Source organism: Gadus chalcogrammus, chromosome 10 (genome assembly GCF_026213295.1).
Source record: "Gadus chalcogrammus isolate NIFS_2021 chromosome 10, NIFS_Gcha_1.0, whole genome shotgun sequence".
NCBI classification, from domain to species: Eukaryota; Metazoa; Chordata; class Actinopteri; order Gadiformes; family Gadidae; genus Gadus; species Gadus chalcogrammus.
The window spans coordinates 1,308,477-1,328,696 of record NC_079421.1 but is presented as its reverse complement, the minus strand read 5'-3'; the positions used below and the strand labels follow the sequence as shown (position 1 = coordinate 1,328,696).

Here is a 20,220-nt window from a genome sequence, read left to right as displayed (position 1 = left end):
TTTGATTCCCTGAAGTACGTGAACCGCGACTTGGAGAAGAAAGGGATTGTTGCCCACGATTGTCTCCCGCCGGAGCCCCGCTGCCATGAGCACCAAGGGGAATGGTAGGCTACCTAAGTGTTGCAGAGTCGGCTAATCTTTAATTAAAATCTGAGTTTCGGTCCATTTTCTTTGACACTGCAACTAGCCTAGCCTACTCTGCAACACTTATGTAGCCTACCGTTCCCCTTCACTGCAAATTAAGAAACTGCCATAGCCGACGTTGTGTTAAGCATTGAAAATGACAAACAGTGCAACCAATCAGGGGGAGGGTGTGTTGAGTGAATTGCTGGTGTGTTTTGAACTCCAGGGCCACCGTAGAATACGATCAATCATTTAATAACATACCTGGTCCAGGAAGAGCAGTTCCCGCTGTTCTCTAATGTATTCAAGAGGCAGCAGACAACGGCATCCCTCTTTTTGTCAATGCTCTGGGACAGAAAGGAGATGCATCTTAGTGAGAGGTCGTATAGTTTAAATCAGTCGGATGAGGAGAGGAGGACAAGGGAGGAGAAGGATAGGAGATGCGGCAGTGAGAAGAGGGGAATATGAGAGGAGATGAGAATAGGAGATGAGAGGACAGACGGAGAATAGGAGAAGAGAGGAATAGAAAAGGATTTGAGAGGAGGATGATAGGAGATGAGGAGAGGAGAATATGAGGAGATGAGGGGTATAGGAGATTAGGAGATGAGGAGAGAAATAGAAAAGGAGTTGAGATGAGGATGATAGGAGATGAGGAGAGAAGGACAGGAGAGGAGATGAGGTGAATGTAAGTGATGAGAATGTCTGATGTCTGTAAACAATTGTTGGAAAATGTCTTGTGGCATACACAAAGTAGAGGTCCTAACCGAATTCATGTAGCCATGAAAACCATGGAGTTTTACTGACTTCAGTTAGATTGTATGCAAACTTCTGACTTCAGCAGTTTTTCTACCTAAAAGTATTAGTAGTAAAAAAGAAAAAGAAAAATATACCTCATTTACAGTGTCCAGGAGAGGACGCATCCTGGGACCAACAGCTCCTCCTTTGGCACGCATCAGCTGCAGAAGACGTGGTGTACCCATCAAGCTTCATCATGAACGTCTCCTCCAGGGAAATTGTCGTTATACGACGGAACTCTTCTTTGATCTAGGAAACGAGTAAAGAGACAACTTAATGCACTTCCAACATCAATTCTCAAAGTTTCAGTCGACCAATAACAGTTCTTGGTGGAAAATAAAATATTTTTTATCAAACTCATACTTGAGCCTCACTGAATAATGCAGGCCACCTTTCTTTGAAGACACCAACGCCTGGGCTGTGGGTCACCACCTCTACTCTTCGACTGGAAAACGTTTTGGACATTTTTTCTGTGATTATATTATTTCGACATTCTTTTTATTTACATTGATCAACTCAAGCCTGTCCTTCTCCAAACTGTTCTGATTCTCTCCAACAGGATGTGGTGGGAGATAATTAACCTCTTCTTTCTTTGTCTTTTTCCAAATTTTTTGATAGGGCTGCATCGGCTTGCAGCTTTCTCCTTAATGTGTTTTCTTCTATTTCAGGATACTTGCAGACTTGAAGGATAGGCTGTGTTAGAGAATATGACTTTGCAGAGGTCATGCATTATTGCTGATTTAACACTTGCGTCTCTGAAGTATGTTCCAGAGGCATGATTTAGTTAGTTTTTTTCAATTTCAATGTTGTGGGAAAACTGGAATTTGAAATGGCACTGGCCATGGAGTAGAGCGGCAGGATTCAGGCAGAATAATGGTGTCTTGTGAGCTGGACGATGCACAGTCATCCACTTGAGGGGATGCTTCATCATCTGCAGGGCTGGTGTCCACTTTACTCAGTGTAGACGACAGAGTAATCATAGGCTCTTTTCTCATTATCTTCACAGTGGCCTTGTCATGCAGTTCGTAAGTTGAGGTAAGACTGAAAGATTGGTTCCCAAAATCGATGTGTTCGTATAATAATCCAAATTCCCCGGGTACATTGAGTGTTCCAAAGACTATTGAAACAAGTTCTTCCACTGTACTGGGAATTCCTGATGGAAGCATCCACTTTTGTATATCGTGTTCTTCTTCTCGTTTTTTTTCATGACGACCAATAAAAAACAACAGTGTTAACCCTTATGTTTTTTTGCATGATGACCAATAAAAATCGACAGTTACCCCTCTTGTTTTTTTCCATGTTGACCAATAAAAAACAACAGTGTTACCCCTTATGTTTTATTTGATAAATATCAACAGTGTTACCCCGTATGTTTATTTCATGACGGCCGATAAAAACCCACAGTGGTAACCCGGTCTACGTTTATGCGGGGATCCGAACCTGAGCTGTTTAGAGTGTTAACCTCCGAACTTATCGATGCACCATCAAGACACCGAATAAAGGCAACACAATGGTTGTACTTGACTTTATAATTCGCATGAAATAGAGATAAGAGTCTTCCAACAGATGACATCAACCGGACTTGAACCCCGGTCTCCAGTGGGTTAGGCAGAGTGCACTCCACTGCACCACTCAGGCGATGACAAAACACAATAAACAATCATAAATAAAGAGGATATGCATGACATTAAAATGTATGTGTGTATTTCTGTTATTTCCCTTATGTTTTTTTTCATGACGACCAATAAAAAACTACAGTGTTACCCCTTATGTTTTTTTTCATGACGACCAATAAAAAACTACAGTGTTACCCATTATGTTTTTTTTCATGACGACCAATAAAAAACAACAGTGTTAACCCTTATGTTTTTTTCATGACGACCAATAAAAAACGACAGTGTTACCCCTTATGTTTGTTTTCATGACGACCATTAAAAAACGACAGTGTTACCCCTTATGTTTTTTTGCATGACGACCAATAAAAAACAACAGTGTTACCCCTTATGTTTTTTTGCATGACGACCATTAAAAAACGACAGTGTTACCCCTTATGTTTTTTTGCATGACGACCAATAAAAAACAACAGTGTTACCCCTTATGTTTTTTTTGCATGACGACCAATAAAAAACAACAGTGTTACCCCTTATGCTTTTTTTCATGACGACCAATAAAAAACGAGTGTTACCCCTTGTGTTTTTTTTCATGACGACCAATAAAAAACAACAGTGTTACCCCTTATGTTTTTTTCATGACGACCAATAAAAAACGAGTGTTACCCCTTATGTTTTTTTGCATGACGACCAATAAAAAAAAACAGTGTTACCCCTTATGTTTTATTTGATAAATATCAACAGTGTTACCCCGTATGTTTATTTCATGACGGCCGATAAAAACCCACAGTGGTAACCCGGTCTACGTTTATGCGGGGATCCGAACCTGAGCTGTTTAGAGTGTTAACCTCCGAACTTATCGATGCACCATCAAGACACCGAATAAAGGCAATACAATGGTTGTACTTGACTTTATAATTCGCATGAAATAGAGATAAGAGTCTTCCAACAGATGACATCAACCGGACTTGAACCCCGGTCTCCAGTGGGTTAGGCAGAGTGCACTCCACTGCACCACTCAGGCGATGACAAAACACAATAAACAATCATAAATAAAGAGGATATGCATGACATTAAAATGTATGTGTGTATTTCTGTTATTTCCCTTATGTTTTTTTTCATGACGACCAATAAAAAACTACAGTGTTACCCCTTATGTTTTTTTTCATGACGACCAATAAAAAACTACAGTGTTACCCATTATGTTTTTTTTCATGACGACCAATAAAAAACAACAGTGTTAACCCTTATGTTTTTTTCATGACGACCAATAAAAAACGACAGTGTTACCCCTTATGTTTGTTTTCATGACGACCATTAAAAAACGACAGTGTTACCCCTTATGTTTTTTTGCATGACGACCAATAAAAAACAACAGTGTTACCCCTTATGTTTTTTTGCATGACGACCAATAAAAAACAACAGTGTTACCCCTTATGTTTTTTTTCATGACGACCAATAAAAAACGAGTGTTACCCCTTGTGTTTTTTTTCATGACGACCAATAAAAAACAACAGTGTTACCCCTTATGTTTTTTTCATGACGACCAATAAAAAACGACAGTGTTACCCCTTATGTTTTTTTGCATGACGACCAATAAAAAACAACAGTGTTACCCCTTATGTTTTATTTGATAAATATCAACAGTGTTACCCCGTATGTTTATTTCATGACGGCCGATAAAAACCTACAGTGGTAACCCGGTCTACGTTTATGCGGGGATCCGAACCTGAGCTGTTTAGAGTGTTAACCTCCGAACTTATCGATGCACCATCAAGACACCGAATAAAGGCAACACAATGCTTGTACTTGACTTTATAATTCGCATGAAATAGAGATACGAGTCTTCCAACAGATGACATCAACCGGACTTGAACCCCGGTCTCCAGTGGGTTAGGCAGAGTGCACTCCACTTCACCACTCAGGCGATGACAAAACACAATAAACAATCATAAATAAAGAGGATATGCATGACATTAAAATGTATGTGTGTATTTCTGTTATTTCCCTTATGTTTTTTTTCATGACGACCAATAAAAAACTACAGTGTTACCCCTTATGTTTTTTTTCATGACGACCAATAAAAAACTACAGTGTTACCCATTATGTTTTTTTTCATGACGACCAATAAAAAACAACAGTGTTACCCCTTATGTTTTTTTCATGACGACCAATAAAAAACGACAGTGTTACCCCTTATGTTTTTTTGCATGACGACCAAAAAAAAACGACAGTGTTACCCCTTATGTTTTTTTGCATGACGAGTCCGACCAATAAAAAACGAAAGTGTTACCCCTTATGTTTTTTTTCATGACGACCAATAAAAAACGACAGTGTTACCCCTTATGTTTTTTTTCATGACGACCAATAAAAAACGACAGTGTTACCCCTTATGTTTTTTTGCATGACGACCAATAAAAAACAACAGTGTTACCCCTTATGTTTTTTTGCATGACGACCAATAAAAAACAACAGTGTTACCCCTTATGTTTTTTTCATGACGACCAATAAAAAACGACAGTGTTACCCCTTATGTTTTTTTCATGACGACCAATAAAAAACGACAGTGTTACCCCTTATGTTTTTTTTCATGACGACCAATAAAAAACGACAGTGTTACCCCTTATGTTTTTTTTCATGACGACCAATAAAAAACAGTGTTACCCCTTATGTTTTTTTCATGACGACCAATAAAAAACGACAGTGTTACCCCTTATGTTTTTTTTCATGACGACCAATAAAAAACGACAGTGTTACCCCTTTTGTTTTTTTTGCATGACGACCAATAAAAAACAACAGTGTTACCCCTTATGTTTTATTTGATAAATATCAACAGTGTTACCCCTTATGTTTATTTCATGAAGGCCGATTTAAACCTACAGTGGTAACCCGGTCTACGTTTTTGCAGGGATCCGAACCTGAGCTGTTTAGAGTGTTAACCTCCGAACTTATCGATGCACCATCAAGACACCGAATAAAGTCAACACAATGGTTGTACTTGACTTTATAATTCGCATGAAATAGAGATAAGAGTCTTCCAACAGATGACATCAACCGGACTTGAACCCCGGTCTCCAGTGGGTAAGGCAGAGTGCACTCCACTGCACCACTCAGGCGATAACATAACACCATAAACAATCATAAATAAAGAGGATATGCATGACATTAAAATGTATGTGTGTATTTCTGTTATTTCCCTTATGTTCTTTTTCATGACGACCAATAAAAAACGACAGTGTTACCCCTTATGTTTTTTTTCATGACGACCAATAAAAAACGACAGTGTTACCCCTTATGTTTTTTTTTCATGACGACCAATAAAAAACGACAGTGTTACCCCTTTTGTTTTTTTGCATGACGACCAATAAAAAACAACAGTGTTACCCCTTATGTTTTATTTGATAAATATCAACAGTGTTACCCCTTATGTTTATTTCATGAAGGCCGATTTAAACCTACAGTGGTAACCCGGTCTACGTTTTTGCGGGGATCCGAACCTGAGCTGTTTAGAGTGTTAACCTCCGAACTTATCGATGCACCATCAAGACACCGAATAAAGTCAACACAATGGTTGTACTTGACTTTATAATTCGCATGAAATAGAGATAAGAGTCTTCCAACAGATGACATCAACCGGACTTGAACCCCGGTCTCCAGTGGGTTAGGCAGAGTGCACTCCACTGCACCACTCAGGCGATAACATAACACCATAAACAATCATAAATAAAGAGGATATGCATGACATTAAAATGTATGTGTGTATTTCTGTTATTTCCCTTATGTTCTTTTTCATGACGACCAATAAAAAACAACAGTGTTACCCCTTATGTTTTTTTTCATGACGACAAATAAAAAACTACAGTGTTACCCCTTATGTTTTTTTTCATGACGACCAATAAAAAACGACAGTGTTACCCCTTATGTTTTTTTGCATGACGACCAATAAAAAACAACAGTGTTACCCCTTATGTTTTATTTGATCAATATCAACAGTGTTACCCCTTATGTTTATTTCATGACGGCCGATAAAAACCTACAGTGGTAACCCGGTCTACGTTTTTGCGGGGATCCGAACCTGAGCTGTTTAGAGTGTTAACCTCCGAACTTATCGATGCACCATCAAGACACCGAATAAAGTCAACACAATGGTTGTACTTGACTTTATAATTCGCATGAAATTGAGATAAGAGTCTTCCAACAGATGACATCAACGGGACTTGAACCCCGGTCTCCAGTGGGTTAGGCAGAGTGCACTCCACTGCACCACTCAGGCGATGACAAAATACCATAAACAATCATAAATAAAGAGGATATGCATGACATTAAAATGTATGTGTGTATTTCTGTTATTTCCATTATGTTCTTTTTCATGAAGACCAATAAAAAACGACAGTGTTACCCCTTATGTTTTTTTGCATGACGACCAATAAAAAACGACAGTGTTACCCCTTATGTTTTTTTGCATGACGACCAATAAAAAACAACAGTGTTACCCCTTATGTTTTTTTCATGACGACCAATAAAAAACGACAGTGTTACCCCTTATGTTTTTTTTCATGACGACCAATAAAAAACAACAGTGTTACCCCTTATGATTTTTTCATGACGACCAATAAAAAACGACAGTGTTACCCCTTGGGTTTTTTTTCATGACGACCAAAGAAAAACAACAGTGATAAATATCGACAGTGTTACCCCTTACGTTTATTTCATGACGACCGATAAAAAATGACAGTGTTACCCCTTATGTTTTTTTTCATGACGACCAATAAAAAACCACAGTGGTAACCCCTTATGTTTTTTTCATGACGACCAATAAAAAACGACAGTGTTACCCCTTATGTTTTTTTTCATGACGACCAATAAAAAACGACAGTGTTACCCCTTATGTTTTTTTTCATGACGACCAATAACAAAACGACAGGGTTACCCCTTATGTTTTTTTGCATGACGACCAATAAAAAACAACAGTGTTACCCCTTATGTTTTTTTGCATGACGACCAATAAAAAACAACAGTGTTACCCCTTATGTTTTTTTTCATGACGACCAATAAAAAACGACAGTGTTACCCCTTATGTTTTTTTGCATGACGACCAATAAAAAACGACAGTGTTACCCCTTATGTTTTTTTGCATGACGACCAATAAAAAACAACAGTGTTACCCCTTATGATTTTTTCATGACGACCAATAAAAAACGACAGTGTTACCCCTTGTGTTTTTTTTCATGACGACCAAAGAAAAACAACAGTGATAAAAAACGACAGTGTTACCCCTTATGTTTTTTTGCAAGACGACCAATAAAAAACAACAGTGTTACCCCTTATGTTTTTTTCATGACGACCAATAAAAAACGACAGTGTTACCCCTTATGTTTTTTTGCATGACGACCAATAAAAAACGACAGTGTTACCCCTTACGTTTATTTCATGACGGGCGATAAAAAACGACAGTGTTACCCCTTATGTTTTTTTTCATGACGACCAATAAAAAACAACAGTGGTACCCCTTATGGGTTTTTCATGACGACCAATAAAAAACGACAGTGTTACCCCTTATGTTTTTTTTCATGACGACCAATAAAAAACGACAGTGTTACCCCTTATGTTTTTTTTCATGACGACCAATAAAAAACGACAGTGTTACCCCTTACGTTTTTTTGCATGACGACCAATAAAAAACAACAGTGTTACCCCTTATGTTTTTTTCATGACGACCAATGAAAAACAACAGTGTTACCCCTTATGTTTTTTTGCATGACGACCAATAAAAAACGACAGTGTTACCCCTTATGTTTTTTTGCATGACGACCAATAAAAAACAACAGTGTTACCCCTTATGTTTTTTTTCATGACGACCAATAAAAAACGACAGTGTTACCCCTTATGTTTTTTTGCATGACGACCAATAAAAAACAACAGTGTTACCCCTTATGTTTTTTTCATGACGACCAATAAAAAACGACAGTGTTACCCCTTGTGTTTTTTTTCATGACGACCCAAGAAGAACAACATCGATAAATATCGACAGTGTTACCCCTTACGTTTATTTCATGATGGCCGATAAAAAACGACAGTGTTACCCCTTATGTTTTTTTTCATGACGACCAATAAAAAACGACAGTGTTACCCCTTATGTTTTTTTGCATGACGACCAATAAAAAACGACAGTGTTACCCCTTATGTTTTTTTGCATGACGACCAATAAAAAACGACAGTGTTACCCCTTATGTTTTTTTTCATGACGACCAATAAAAAACGACAGTGTTACCCCTTTTGTTTTTTTGCATGACGACCAATAAAAAACAACAGTGTTACCCCTTATGTTTTATTTGATAAATATCAACAGTGTTACCCCTTATGTTTATTTCATGAAGGCCGATTTAAACCTACAGTGGTAACCCGGTCTACGTTTTTGCGGGGATCCGAACCTGAGCTGTTTAGAGTGTTAACCTCCGAACTTATCGATGCACCATCAAGACACCGAATAAAGTCAACACAATGGTTGTACTTGACTTTATAATTCGCATGAAATAGAGATAAGAGTCTTCCAACAGATGACATCAACCGGACTTGAACCCCGGTCTCCAGTGGGTTAGGCAGAGTGCACTCCACTGCACCACTCAGGCGATAACATAACACCATAAACAATCATAAATAAAGAGGATATGCATGACATTAAAATGTATGTGTGTATTTCTGTTATTTCCCTTATGTTCTTTTTCATGACGACCAATAAAAAACAACAGTGTTACCCCTTATGTTTTTTTTCATGACGACCAATAAAAAACTACAGTGTTACCCCTTATGTTTTTTTTCATGACGACCAATAAAAAACGACAGTGTTACCCCTTATGTTTTTTTGCATGACGACCAATAAAAAACAACAGTGTTACCCCTTATGTTTTATTTGATAAATATCAACAGTGTTACCCCTTATGTTTATTTCATGACGGCCGATAAAAACCTACAGTGGTAACCCGGTCTACGTTTTTGCGGGGATCCGAACCTGAGCTGTTTAGAGTGTTAACCTCCGAACTTATCGATGCACCATCAAGACACCGAATAAAGTCAACACAATGGTTGTACTTGACTTTATAATTCGCATGAAATTGAGATAAGAGTCTTCCAACAGATGACATCAACGGGACTTGAACCCCGGTCTCCAGTGGGTTAGGCAGAGTGCACTCCACTGCACCACTCAGGCGATGACAAAATACCATAAACAATCATAAATAAAGAGGATATGCATGACATTAAAATGTATGTGTGTATTTCTGTTATTTCCATTATGTTCTTTTTCATGAAGACCAATAAAAAACGACAGTGTTACCCCTTATGTTTTTTTGCATGACGACCAATAAAAAACGACAGTGTTACCCCTTATGTTTTTTTGCAAGACGACCAATAAAAAACAACAGTGTTACCCCTTATGTTTTTTTCATGACGACCAATAAAAAACGACAGTGTTACCCCTTATGTTTTTTTGCATGACGACCAATAAAAAACAACAGTGTTACCCCTTACGTTTATTTCATGACGGCCGATAAAAAACGACAGTGTTACCCCTTATGTTTTTTTTCATGACGACCAATAAAAAACAACAGTGGTACCCCTTATGGGTTTTTCATGACGACCAATAAAAAACGACAGTGTTACCCCTTATGTTTTTTTTCATGACGACCAATAAAAAACGACAGTGTTACCCCTTATGTTTTTTTTCATGACGACCAATAAAAAACGACAGTGTTACCCCTTACGTTTTTTTGCATGACGACCAATAAAAAACAACAGTGTTACCCCTTATGTTTTTTTCATGACGACCAATGAAAAACAACAGTGTTACCCCTTATGTTTTTTTGCATGACGACCAATAAAAAACGACAGTGTTACCCCTTATGTTTTTTTGCATGACGACCAATAAAAAACAACAGTGTTACCCCTTATGTTTTTTTTCATGACGACCAATAAAAAACGACAGTGTTACCCCTTATGTTTTTTTGCATGACGACCAATAAAAAACAACAGTGTTACCCCTTATGTTTTTTTCATGACGACCAATAAAAAACGACAGTGTTACCCCTTGTGTTTTTTTTCATGACGACCCAAGAAGAACAACATCGATAAATATCGACAGTGTTACCCCTTACGTTTATTTCATGATGGCCGATAAAAAACGACAGTGTTACCCCTTATGTTTTTTTTCATGACGACCAATAAAAAACGACAGTGTTACCCCTTATGTTTTTTTGCATGACGACCAATAAAAAACGACAGTGTTACCCCTTATGTTTTTTTGCATGACGACCAATAAAAAACGACAGTGTTACCCCTTATGTTTTTTTGCATGACGACCAATAAAAAACGACAGTGTTACCCCTTATGTTTTTTTGCATGACGACCAATAAAAAACGACAGTGTTACCCCTTATGTTTTTTTGCATGACGACCAATAAAAAACAACAGTGTTACCCCTTATGTTTTATTTGATAAATATCGACAGTGTTACCCCTTATGTTTATTTCATGACGGCCGATAAGAAACCACAGTGGTAACCCGGTCAACGTTTTTGCGGGGATCCGAACCTGAGCTGTTTAGAGTGTTAACCTCCGAACTTATCGATGCACCATCAAGACACCGAATAATATCAACACAATGGTTGTACTTGACTTTATAATTCGCATGAAATGTCGTTTTTTATTGGTCGTCATGAAAAAGAACATAAGGGATATCATAGAAATACACACATACATTTTAATGTCATGTATATCCTCTTTATTTATGATTGTTTATTGTGTATTGTCATCGCCTGAGTGGTGCAGTGGAGTGCACTCTGCCTAACCTACTGGAGACCGGGGTTCAAGTCCGGTTGATGTCATCAGTTGGAAGACTCTTATCTCTATTTCATGCGAACTGTAGAGATCAAGAAAGGAAGAGGCATGAGGAGGAGTACAACAGAACACTGCTCTCTAGGAAATGGTTTACTGATGTAAACTAAGTTAATGCAGACTTACAATTATGAATCAAATCCTGGTTTCTATTTCAGGGGAAAGATAGATAATCAGCCGACAGCCAGCAGCCAGCCAGCTGATAGCAGCTAGCACCAGATAGGAATCAATACCGAAGTCGTTATTAAAAAAAAAGCTTTATCACCGGCACTAGTGAGGATAAAAAAAAACAACACTCTCTGTAAGTAACATACATATATAAATCATTCGCGCATTTTTTTTTTTTACATTAGCTCACTAAAAAAAGCCTTACCTCCAACAAGTGGTGTTATCGTTGCGGGAAAAAGGAAATGCGGAAGTGCCGAAGTGATTCAGAAACTGCCGTAAAGCAGTACCTCTGACAGTATGACAATGTGTGACGTCATCGCATTTTTTTAACGCCTTTTTAGAACAGATACGTGACCTTAAAAAATGCAATATTCAGCTGCATTTATTATCTTAGCCCCACCTTTTTAACGCAACTTTCAAATTACTTGACAAAAAATTACATCGTGAGAAAAGTGGATTCTGAGGATGAAAACCCCTTAGTCTCCCATTCATTCTGGACTCGCCTGCGAGCGCCCCGCGTGGACAGAGATTATTACTGCAACCAGTCCAGAAAACCGGAACTAACCAGCGAGTATCCATTCTCCTCATATTAGACATTCTCTGACCCTACTCCCTCCCTCTGCCTCCGTTGACTCCCATTCATTTCCCCGAAAGTACTGGCGGCCGGTGAAAACATGGGTTTCAATCATGGACATATTATAAAATGGACAACGGATTCCAAAATGGCGCCTATTCATTCCTATGTAAACTGCTCAATGGCGCAGGGCAACATCAAGGAGAGATATGCTTCCGCATCATGGGTCTATAGCCACGCCCTACTTCATAACGTATCGGATGCAGAAATATTCTTGTTTTTTTAGCATTGTAGCATCATAAGCGAGAGGTCTGAGCGATATCAGTTGCATTGTTTACCGACCATGGAAGTAACCCGATGATTCTCTATATTATAGACAGGGCGAAGCTCCACAGAGTTGTGAAGGCAGCACAGAAGATCAGTGGCTGCCCTCTCCCCTCCCTGATGGACATTTACACCTCCCGCTGCCTTATAAGAGCAATAACTATCACCAAGGACAGTTCCCACCCTGGCTTTGAACTTTTTGAACTGTTGCCCTCAGGGAGGCGCTACAGGTGCATGAGGACTAAAACAAATAGATTCAAGAACAGCTTCTTCCCAAAAGCAATAACCTCCCTGAACTCTCACACGAAGCACTCCTAGTTCAACCACCCCAACCCCCGGACTCATATCACTCATGTGCAATATATTATGTTACACACTAGATGGGCTATATATATATATATATATATACATATACATATAATATAATAATATATAATGTGCAATATATACATATCTTACACTGCATAGTACCGTATTTATTATTTATTTGCAATGTACACACTCCTCAGGACTGCACACCCTACCTCCCTTTTTTTTTTAGCTCTTCACGTCCTGTGTGTTTATGTGTTTGTATTGTATATATGTATTTTTGCACTGCTTGGAGAGGGCTGTTTTAATCTCATCGTACATGTGTACAGTGACAATAAAAGTATATTCTATTCTATTCTATACATTTAACAATTATTATTTTAGATTAGTTTGCCCCTTTTTGACTTATGAGAAAAGCACCTTGTTTATACCTTTTTGAATGTTAAAACAGAAATAATAATTAATAATAAATAATTACCAATCGTTTTTTAATATATTTCTGTTTCTGAAACGAGAATCAAATGCCCAATATATACACAGACACATCAGCTGGTGTACCTAGGGAACTCACAAGGTGTTAGGAAACAAAGGAGTCTGAAACAACCCACAAGGTATCATGGACCTATGTAAATAAGATTAAAGATGTCTTAATTACGACTCCTTTCAGCTGCACAACCCTCCTTCTCCAGCAAAAAATAATTAACGGCTAATAAAACGCTTGAGGTGGCGTTTTGAAAAGAAAACTTTATAGGACACGGCAAAAAGATAATTATGAGCCTTTGATTGATATCCAGACATTTTTTGCGGAGACACATTCCTGTTCCCCACTTGTATTGGAGTGAACAGAGATATCTACTTCTGGGTCCCTTTAATCGAGGGACCAGTCCACAGCCCGCTTAAACAACTGCAATACCAGGCTTGGCCGCTGAGCATCATATCAGAAAACGTCACTTCCGTGTCCACTCGCTAACATTCTCTAAAGTAAAATGGTGCAGTGCTGTGTCCCGTGTTGCAATAACCGCAACGACGTCAACAAAACAATATCTTTTTACCGATTTCCCCTCGATGAAAAAGAGAAGAAGAGATGGCTGCAGTTGATACGGTAAGGTGGATCTCAAATGATGAACAATAATAACAGGCTAGTGCTAGTGGTTACTAACGTTATGAGCTAGGTACTACTAGCGAGTGCTAGCTTTGTTTGTTTTGTCAGCACTTCAATGCTTTCAAGGTTATTGTTATCGTTCTTGAACTGCAACCAGTAATGTTGCATATGCTAAGGAAGACAGCCAGTGTCTGTGCTGCATAGGAAATCATTAGACTTTGAAGTGAGACTGACTTTGACTCTATTAGACCTAGCCAAACAACACATTTGATAATAGAAGTTGGTTGTGCAAGTTGGAGGGAGCCTGAGATGTAATGTGGGTAACACACTTTATAATAAGATGCCATAATAAACAGCAAACTAGTCCTTACCTAACCCTTTGTTAATATTTGTTAATTGTTACTAAAATATCTATTTGGCACAAGTTAATCTTTTTTTTTTCACTCACCAAAGATTGTCGCTGGTTAGGGCAGTGTGTTATGGTTAGGGCCTCGTGTTAGGGTTAGGGTTGTGTGTTAGGGTTATGCAAACAACTTATATTTAATTAATGATGAAAAAACTATTGACTTGTGCAAAATAGATATTTTAGTAACAATTAACAAATATTAACAAAGGGTTAGGTAATGACTAGTTTGCTATTTATTATGGAACCTTATTATAAAGTGTTACCGTAATATGTTACTTGCCACTTAGTTCGTTTATTTTCTTTTTTTTTGCAGGCGTGACAAGTTCACCCCGAACTGCAACTCCAGGGTCTGTGGGTGGCATTTTCCTGATGGCAAAGCAGCTGGGCCAACACGGTTTGCATGGAATGACGGAAAGGCTTTCCCCGACCACATCCCCACCAAACGTAAAAAAAGAATGGTCCCTGCGAGCGTGGAGGATGAAGGAACAGCTGGACCAGGCCCAAACCACCTTGACATTGCTCCACAGACCCCTGGTACTTCAAGTGTTGTGCTTGAAATTGAGAATGATATGCTCAGAAAAGAAAATGACCAACTGAAACGAGAATTGGAGAAACAAAAACAAACATTTTCATTCAGTCAAATATCGTCACACCCTGACAAAGTTAATTACTACACTGGCTTGACAGATGCTGCCACTGTCTTCTTTTTGGAAGCCCTTCTCTCCAAATTTTATCTCCAGTACCACTTTAATTGGAATGTCCAAATTATGCCCCTTATCGATCAGCTACTCCTGACTTTGATGAAGCTCCGACTGAATTGTGGCATCCTAGACCTATCAACAAGATTTAATTGCTGCCGTGCCACAGTCACCAACATCTTCACCACAATCAGCAGTGCACTGTATGACATTTTGTATGTTGGCATGATGGAAAAAAACATCCCCTCGAGATTCAAGAACCAAACATCCCTGCCAGATTGCTTCCAGCCATTTCCAGACTGTCGGATTGTGCTCGACTGCACTGAAGTGGCCGTCTCCAATACAGAAAGACTGGACACCCAGAGTCATCTGTACAGTCATTACAAAGGATGCACCACACTTAAAGCTCTGATCGGTGTGGCTCCCAATGGAGTTATAACCTTCGCCAGTGACCTATACGGTGGAAGTACCTCGGACAAGGCGATAACAGCTGACTGCGGAGTACTCCAACAGCTAGAACCAGGTGACATGGTGATGGCAGATAAGGGACTCACTATTCGTGATATTTTGCCTGAGGGAGTTTCACTGAACATCCCAACGTTCCTTGTCAATGGACAGTTCACAGTGGAGGAAGTAAACCACAACAGACTCGTTGCCTGTGCAAGGATTCATGTAGAGCGTTCCATACAACGTCTGAAAACATTTGGCATTTTGACCTACATCCCGTACCAGCATAAGAAGCATGCCAACAAGATCCTAAAAGTATGTGTTTGTCTTGTGAATTTACAGAAGCCCATTCTTCACGAAATTGCATGAATAAATGTCATTGTTTTACTCGTGTCTATCATGTCTGACACATCAAAATCATTCAGTTTAAGCCACCATCAGTTGGGAACTACTTGGACATACACTTTGACAGGCTAGGTGCAAAACAAGCTGAACTAGCAGACAAATGTGAGTCTTCACACAGTTGCTCCCACTCCCAGTCAGTTTATTGTTAACAAACAATGTAACAAAATAATAATATAGTGAATGAATAGTGAACATGAATGAGGCCTTACCCTTAAAAGGTCCCATGACACACCACCAGGTGTGGTGTGATTAGCTTACAAGCCGTTTTGGAAATCTGCACCTTATGACATCAGAAGTGGGCGTGTCCACCTAGACGTCATACATCTAGGTGGACACGCCCACCTGTGATGTCATAAGGGGCAGATTTCCAAAACGGCTTGTAACGGCTAATCACACCACACCTGATGGCATGTCATGGGACCTTTTAAAGAGACTAGGGGTATCAGTGTAAATGGCATCTGACTATGTGTAGTGTGTTATGTACTGTGTGATGAGACTGTACAACAAAACAAAAGGATAAATACCTTGGTGGCCCGGCAAGCGGCAGAAGAATGAAATCCTGCACTAAAACAGGTCATGAATGCAGAAGTATGCGAGGAAGGAAACAATCCTTAAAATGTTTCCAGAATGTTAATGTTGCTAGCCCATGCTGGGTCTTTAGGGATAAGCAGGATAACAAGGTCAAGAGGAGTCCACACCACAAGATGACAATTGTTGGCTCCTGTCAGGTGCAGATTGCCCTGAATCTGATGCCAGTGGTTGTGTGTTTGCTTGAGCTTCAGTAAGCCAGTGACTAAATCCAGTTCTAGAAAAAAGTCCTTCCTCTCCGCTGCCTGCAGGTTGGTCTTGGTTCTGGCTGAATAGGGACATTTCACCTCAATGATGAAGTCATCAGCCACGTCCCATCTGTCAGAAAGGAACACTCCCCTCTCCTGGATGGTCACACCAGTGCGCTCCATGTATTCCTGCTTTGCCTTTGGCTCATGGAGGATTCCCCAATCACAAGCCTGGGGGCAGGGAAGGAAAAAGGTGTAATCGTGAAGACTATCCCTGCATTCCGTATCGCATTCTAAATGACACAAAAGTGGTGGCTTTGCATCCTACAAAATTTGACGACGTAGTATGCATTCCTATACTCTAGGCATAACATTAACATAGTATTATTATTAATATTAATTTTGAGATGAGATGAGATATTCATGTATTTTCAAATGCATACAATTATATGTATAATATGTAAGTATGCTTCAATTCAAAACACTTAGTGCCCACCCCTTACATGAGATCCTTGTTTGAGGTTGTATTGGCCTAGCAGGGTTTTGAATAAGGAAGGAGGGTAAGAGTTCCGCTTCAATGCTGCCAACACCAAACCGAAGTTGCTGGCTGTGATTCTTTCGTGGCGATATGCCATCCTGTTAAAAGAAAACCATAACAGTTAACCTCATGCCACTTGCAACACAGGTGCATTTTGACCATGTAGCACACAGGGATGTTTTCAGCACTAATGGAGAGAAAGCTAGTCAATACCGTACACCTGAAATCAATAGAGACTATCTTTGTATGTATCACCATAAGGCATTCTTAGTTTACCCAACTGTGGCTCTCTCAATGGCTTCTTTCTCTTGTGGGCTGACAGCAAGCGATGAAAGCACTTACAGAGCTTTGTCCTCTGCATTGCCATAACCTGAGCTGGTCACTACCCCATCAAAGGTCTTGATAGGGACGGTCTAAGTAAAACAGACAAATATCATGAAATTAGACAGAAAATGTTGGTCAATGATGTTCAGTAAGTCATGGACCACATATGCTGTTTGGCAACACAGTACAAACAAAATACATTCAAAGTGTGAACAGTTTGATGTCTGATTTGCAATGGTTTATATCTATGGGTATGTAAACTTGAATTTATCATCAGTTGAAATGGAGTGTGGTGGGATAACTCAATCAAACTTAGCTAATTTGTAACTGATTTAATGTAGTGTACTTGTCATGTTTCTCATATAGCAGGACGTGACAAATTAAAAACACAAAGGACAGAAGTCAAACCTGAGGTGTTTCTGGTGCCAGAATCCAACCCAGACCTGTAAAACGGCCCAGCTGTGCCAAGGAGTTCAGTATCCATTCTCTGTCCCCCTGGGTGACAGGTCGTTTTATTCCAGCTGAAATAATAGATTATAGTGTTCTCACTTGAAACCATCTCCTATCACATACCTGCTGTAAGTAGCATCACAATTCATTTATAACACTAAAGCCAGACAGGGCGTAGCTTTTAGTATTCAAAGAAAACCTGACCTTGAGATGTGGAAGGTGCAATCACAGACACCCTCTTCGCTGTGACCTCATCCGTTTTGGGTGCTGGGGCCCTCTTCCACACACACACACACACACTCGACATCCGTGCGGGTTAGGTTCTTTTCAGCCCAAATCAGCAGGGCTACTACATGGTGACACTTGGCCATCCCGATAGCACAAGAGCAGGTACTTGCCTTCACCTCCTGTCCCTCAACGTGTACCCGAGTGAAAACAACTCAACTCGCTAACCCTCATCAAACCCTAAGACAGCTAAAGGACTATCAGCAACGCACACCCTGTGTTTACATTAGATAGCTTTCGCTAGCTTCCAATGCGAAATTCACTAACCTGTCTAGCTATGTTTTAAAGTTGTATGTTATGCTATTACGCTGAAAACATCTAATCTAGATAACCCTCACCAAACCCCAACACGGCTAAAAGACAGCCCTGTATTGACAGTAGCTATCAACACCCTTACTTTCTCACCTCAACATCGTAGCTTTTTTTTTTTCATTGACGCCTGGACTTTCCCTGTCAGACTTCCACCTGACATTAATACTGATACTACCCTTTTAGAATTGTATGAGTTAAGACCCTTTTGTACAGACTTTGGGATGTCTGTAAAGTACGCTGTCACTGTATAAAACGTGACCGGTTCCTGTGCTGCTGCTGCGAATGGACACGGAAGTGGACGTCTGACGTCACACTAGACATCCCTATAAGCAGGATCCCTGGCTGGTGAGCAGTGTTGCCCGATTGGGCAGATTTCCCACCCAATTGGGCTACTTTCAACCACGTTAGGCTGGAAAAATTATCATTGGGCGGGAAATCTGGCAACGCTGTCGATAAAAAAACCCGCTCTTCCTGCATTGCCGCTCAGTCTCAGAGACGCAAAGCAGGTGAATTGGTGAAATCATCTGAAGGATAACGAGATTCTTACATTTGCGAATAAAGTGTACAATGGAAACATTGGAAACAGAGGACATTGTTAATGTTTAATTACACAAAGCATTCCATTCATTGAGTTACAGTGCTAAGTGAGCGACCAAAGAAAAAGACCACTTGGCAAAATCAAGATCACCAAAAGTAAAGGCAACGTCAGTGTTGTGGGTGCTACATGGTTTGCTAGGTAGTAGGTACTCATGGCTTACTGGTAGCATTACTAGCAATCGACTGTATTGCTGGCCCTGTTTGCTAATGAATAATGGCAAATCTCCAACGTGGGCTGTTCATGGTTTCACGGATGTGAAAAATCTTGTTTGGGCAACCAAAGGCCACGACAAGTTTCAAGTTGACGTTGGTGCCGCTATGCGACTTTCCTTGCTAGGCACCATGCCTACAGATCAGGTTGTTTGAAATAATGTTCTCGTTCTTTTACTAGTTTGTTACTCTGACTGTTCTGTTTGATATTGTGGAAAGGGTGAATGATTCAGAGCATGATGCATTTTAAATGGCATCACTTTTGATCTTGAGTCTTTTCTTAAAACAATTGTAACTGAAAATAAACATAGCTATATTACAACCAATAACTTCAGTCATTGAGGGCAAAAATAGGCACAGATTCTTTTATTTACTTACAAATATTTTATTTACTTACAAATCAAGAGTAGGCCTGATTTGACTAATGGGCTTTGCATCCTTTCCTTCTGCCCTTGTCGTCCATTTCAAAGACATGCTGCCCACCAGCTTTCAAATTACAGTGATGCCACTGGTGGCTTTGTATAAATTTTATTCACATAACTATCCCTCCCTACTATTTTGTAGTTCACCAAAACACCCTGAAACAACTTCAGTCTCACATTCTTTTGCCACCATACACCAACAGTGCAAGCAGGCCAATGGCAACCAAGCGCGCAGTCCTTCCTCTCTCACTTTAAAAACCACCAGACGCCACTGCTGTCCATATATCGTAGTGTCTCCTCTGTGTGGACTGGAGCCATGACAAGCTCGACAACATCTTTCAGGGTCTTCAAAACCTCCCACGCTGGGTCATTTTCTGGTATGTTACGTAATTCACACATTCATACCAACAGGCCACATGTGTCCTTGGCGACTAGAGAGGTCTCGTTACCATCCCAAG

General features: G+C 39.6%; 2 protein-coding genes across 2 annotated transcripts; one reads left to right on the top strand and one right to left on the bottom strand.

Moving 5' to 3' along the window:
• Positions 1-13,742: 13,742 nt before the first annotated feature.
• LOC130390502 (uncharacterized) lies at positions 13,743-16,146 on the top strand. Its single transcript, XM_056600494.1, has 2 exons — positions 13,743-13,892; positions 14,612-16,146. Exons 1-2 carry the CDS (start codon positions 13,777-13,779, stop codon positions 15,810-15,812), a joined length of 1,317 nt encoding a protein of 438 aa, XP_056456469.1. The 5' UTR covers positions 13,743-13,776; the 3' UTR covers positions 15,813-16,146.
• A 66-nt stretch (positions 16,147-16,212) lies between these two features.
• LOC130390529 (uncharacterized) lies at positions 16,213-19,657 on the bottom strand. The gene is made up of 5 exons (XM_056600529.1): positions 18,141-19,657; positions 17,895-18,007; positions 17,505-17,575; positions 17,128-17,260; positions 16,213-16,855 (listed from the first exon to the last, which is right to left on the bottom strand). Exons 1-5 carry the CDS (start codon positions 18,241-18,243, stop codon positions 16,460-16,462), a joined length of 816 nt encoding a protein of 271 aa, XP_056456504.1. The 5' UTR covers positions 18,244-19,657; the 3' UTR covers positions 16,213-16,459.
• Positions 19,658-20,220: the final 563 nt, after the last annotated feature.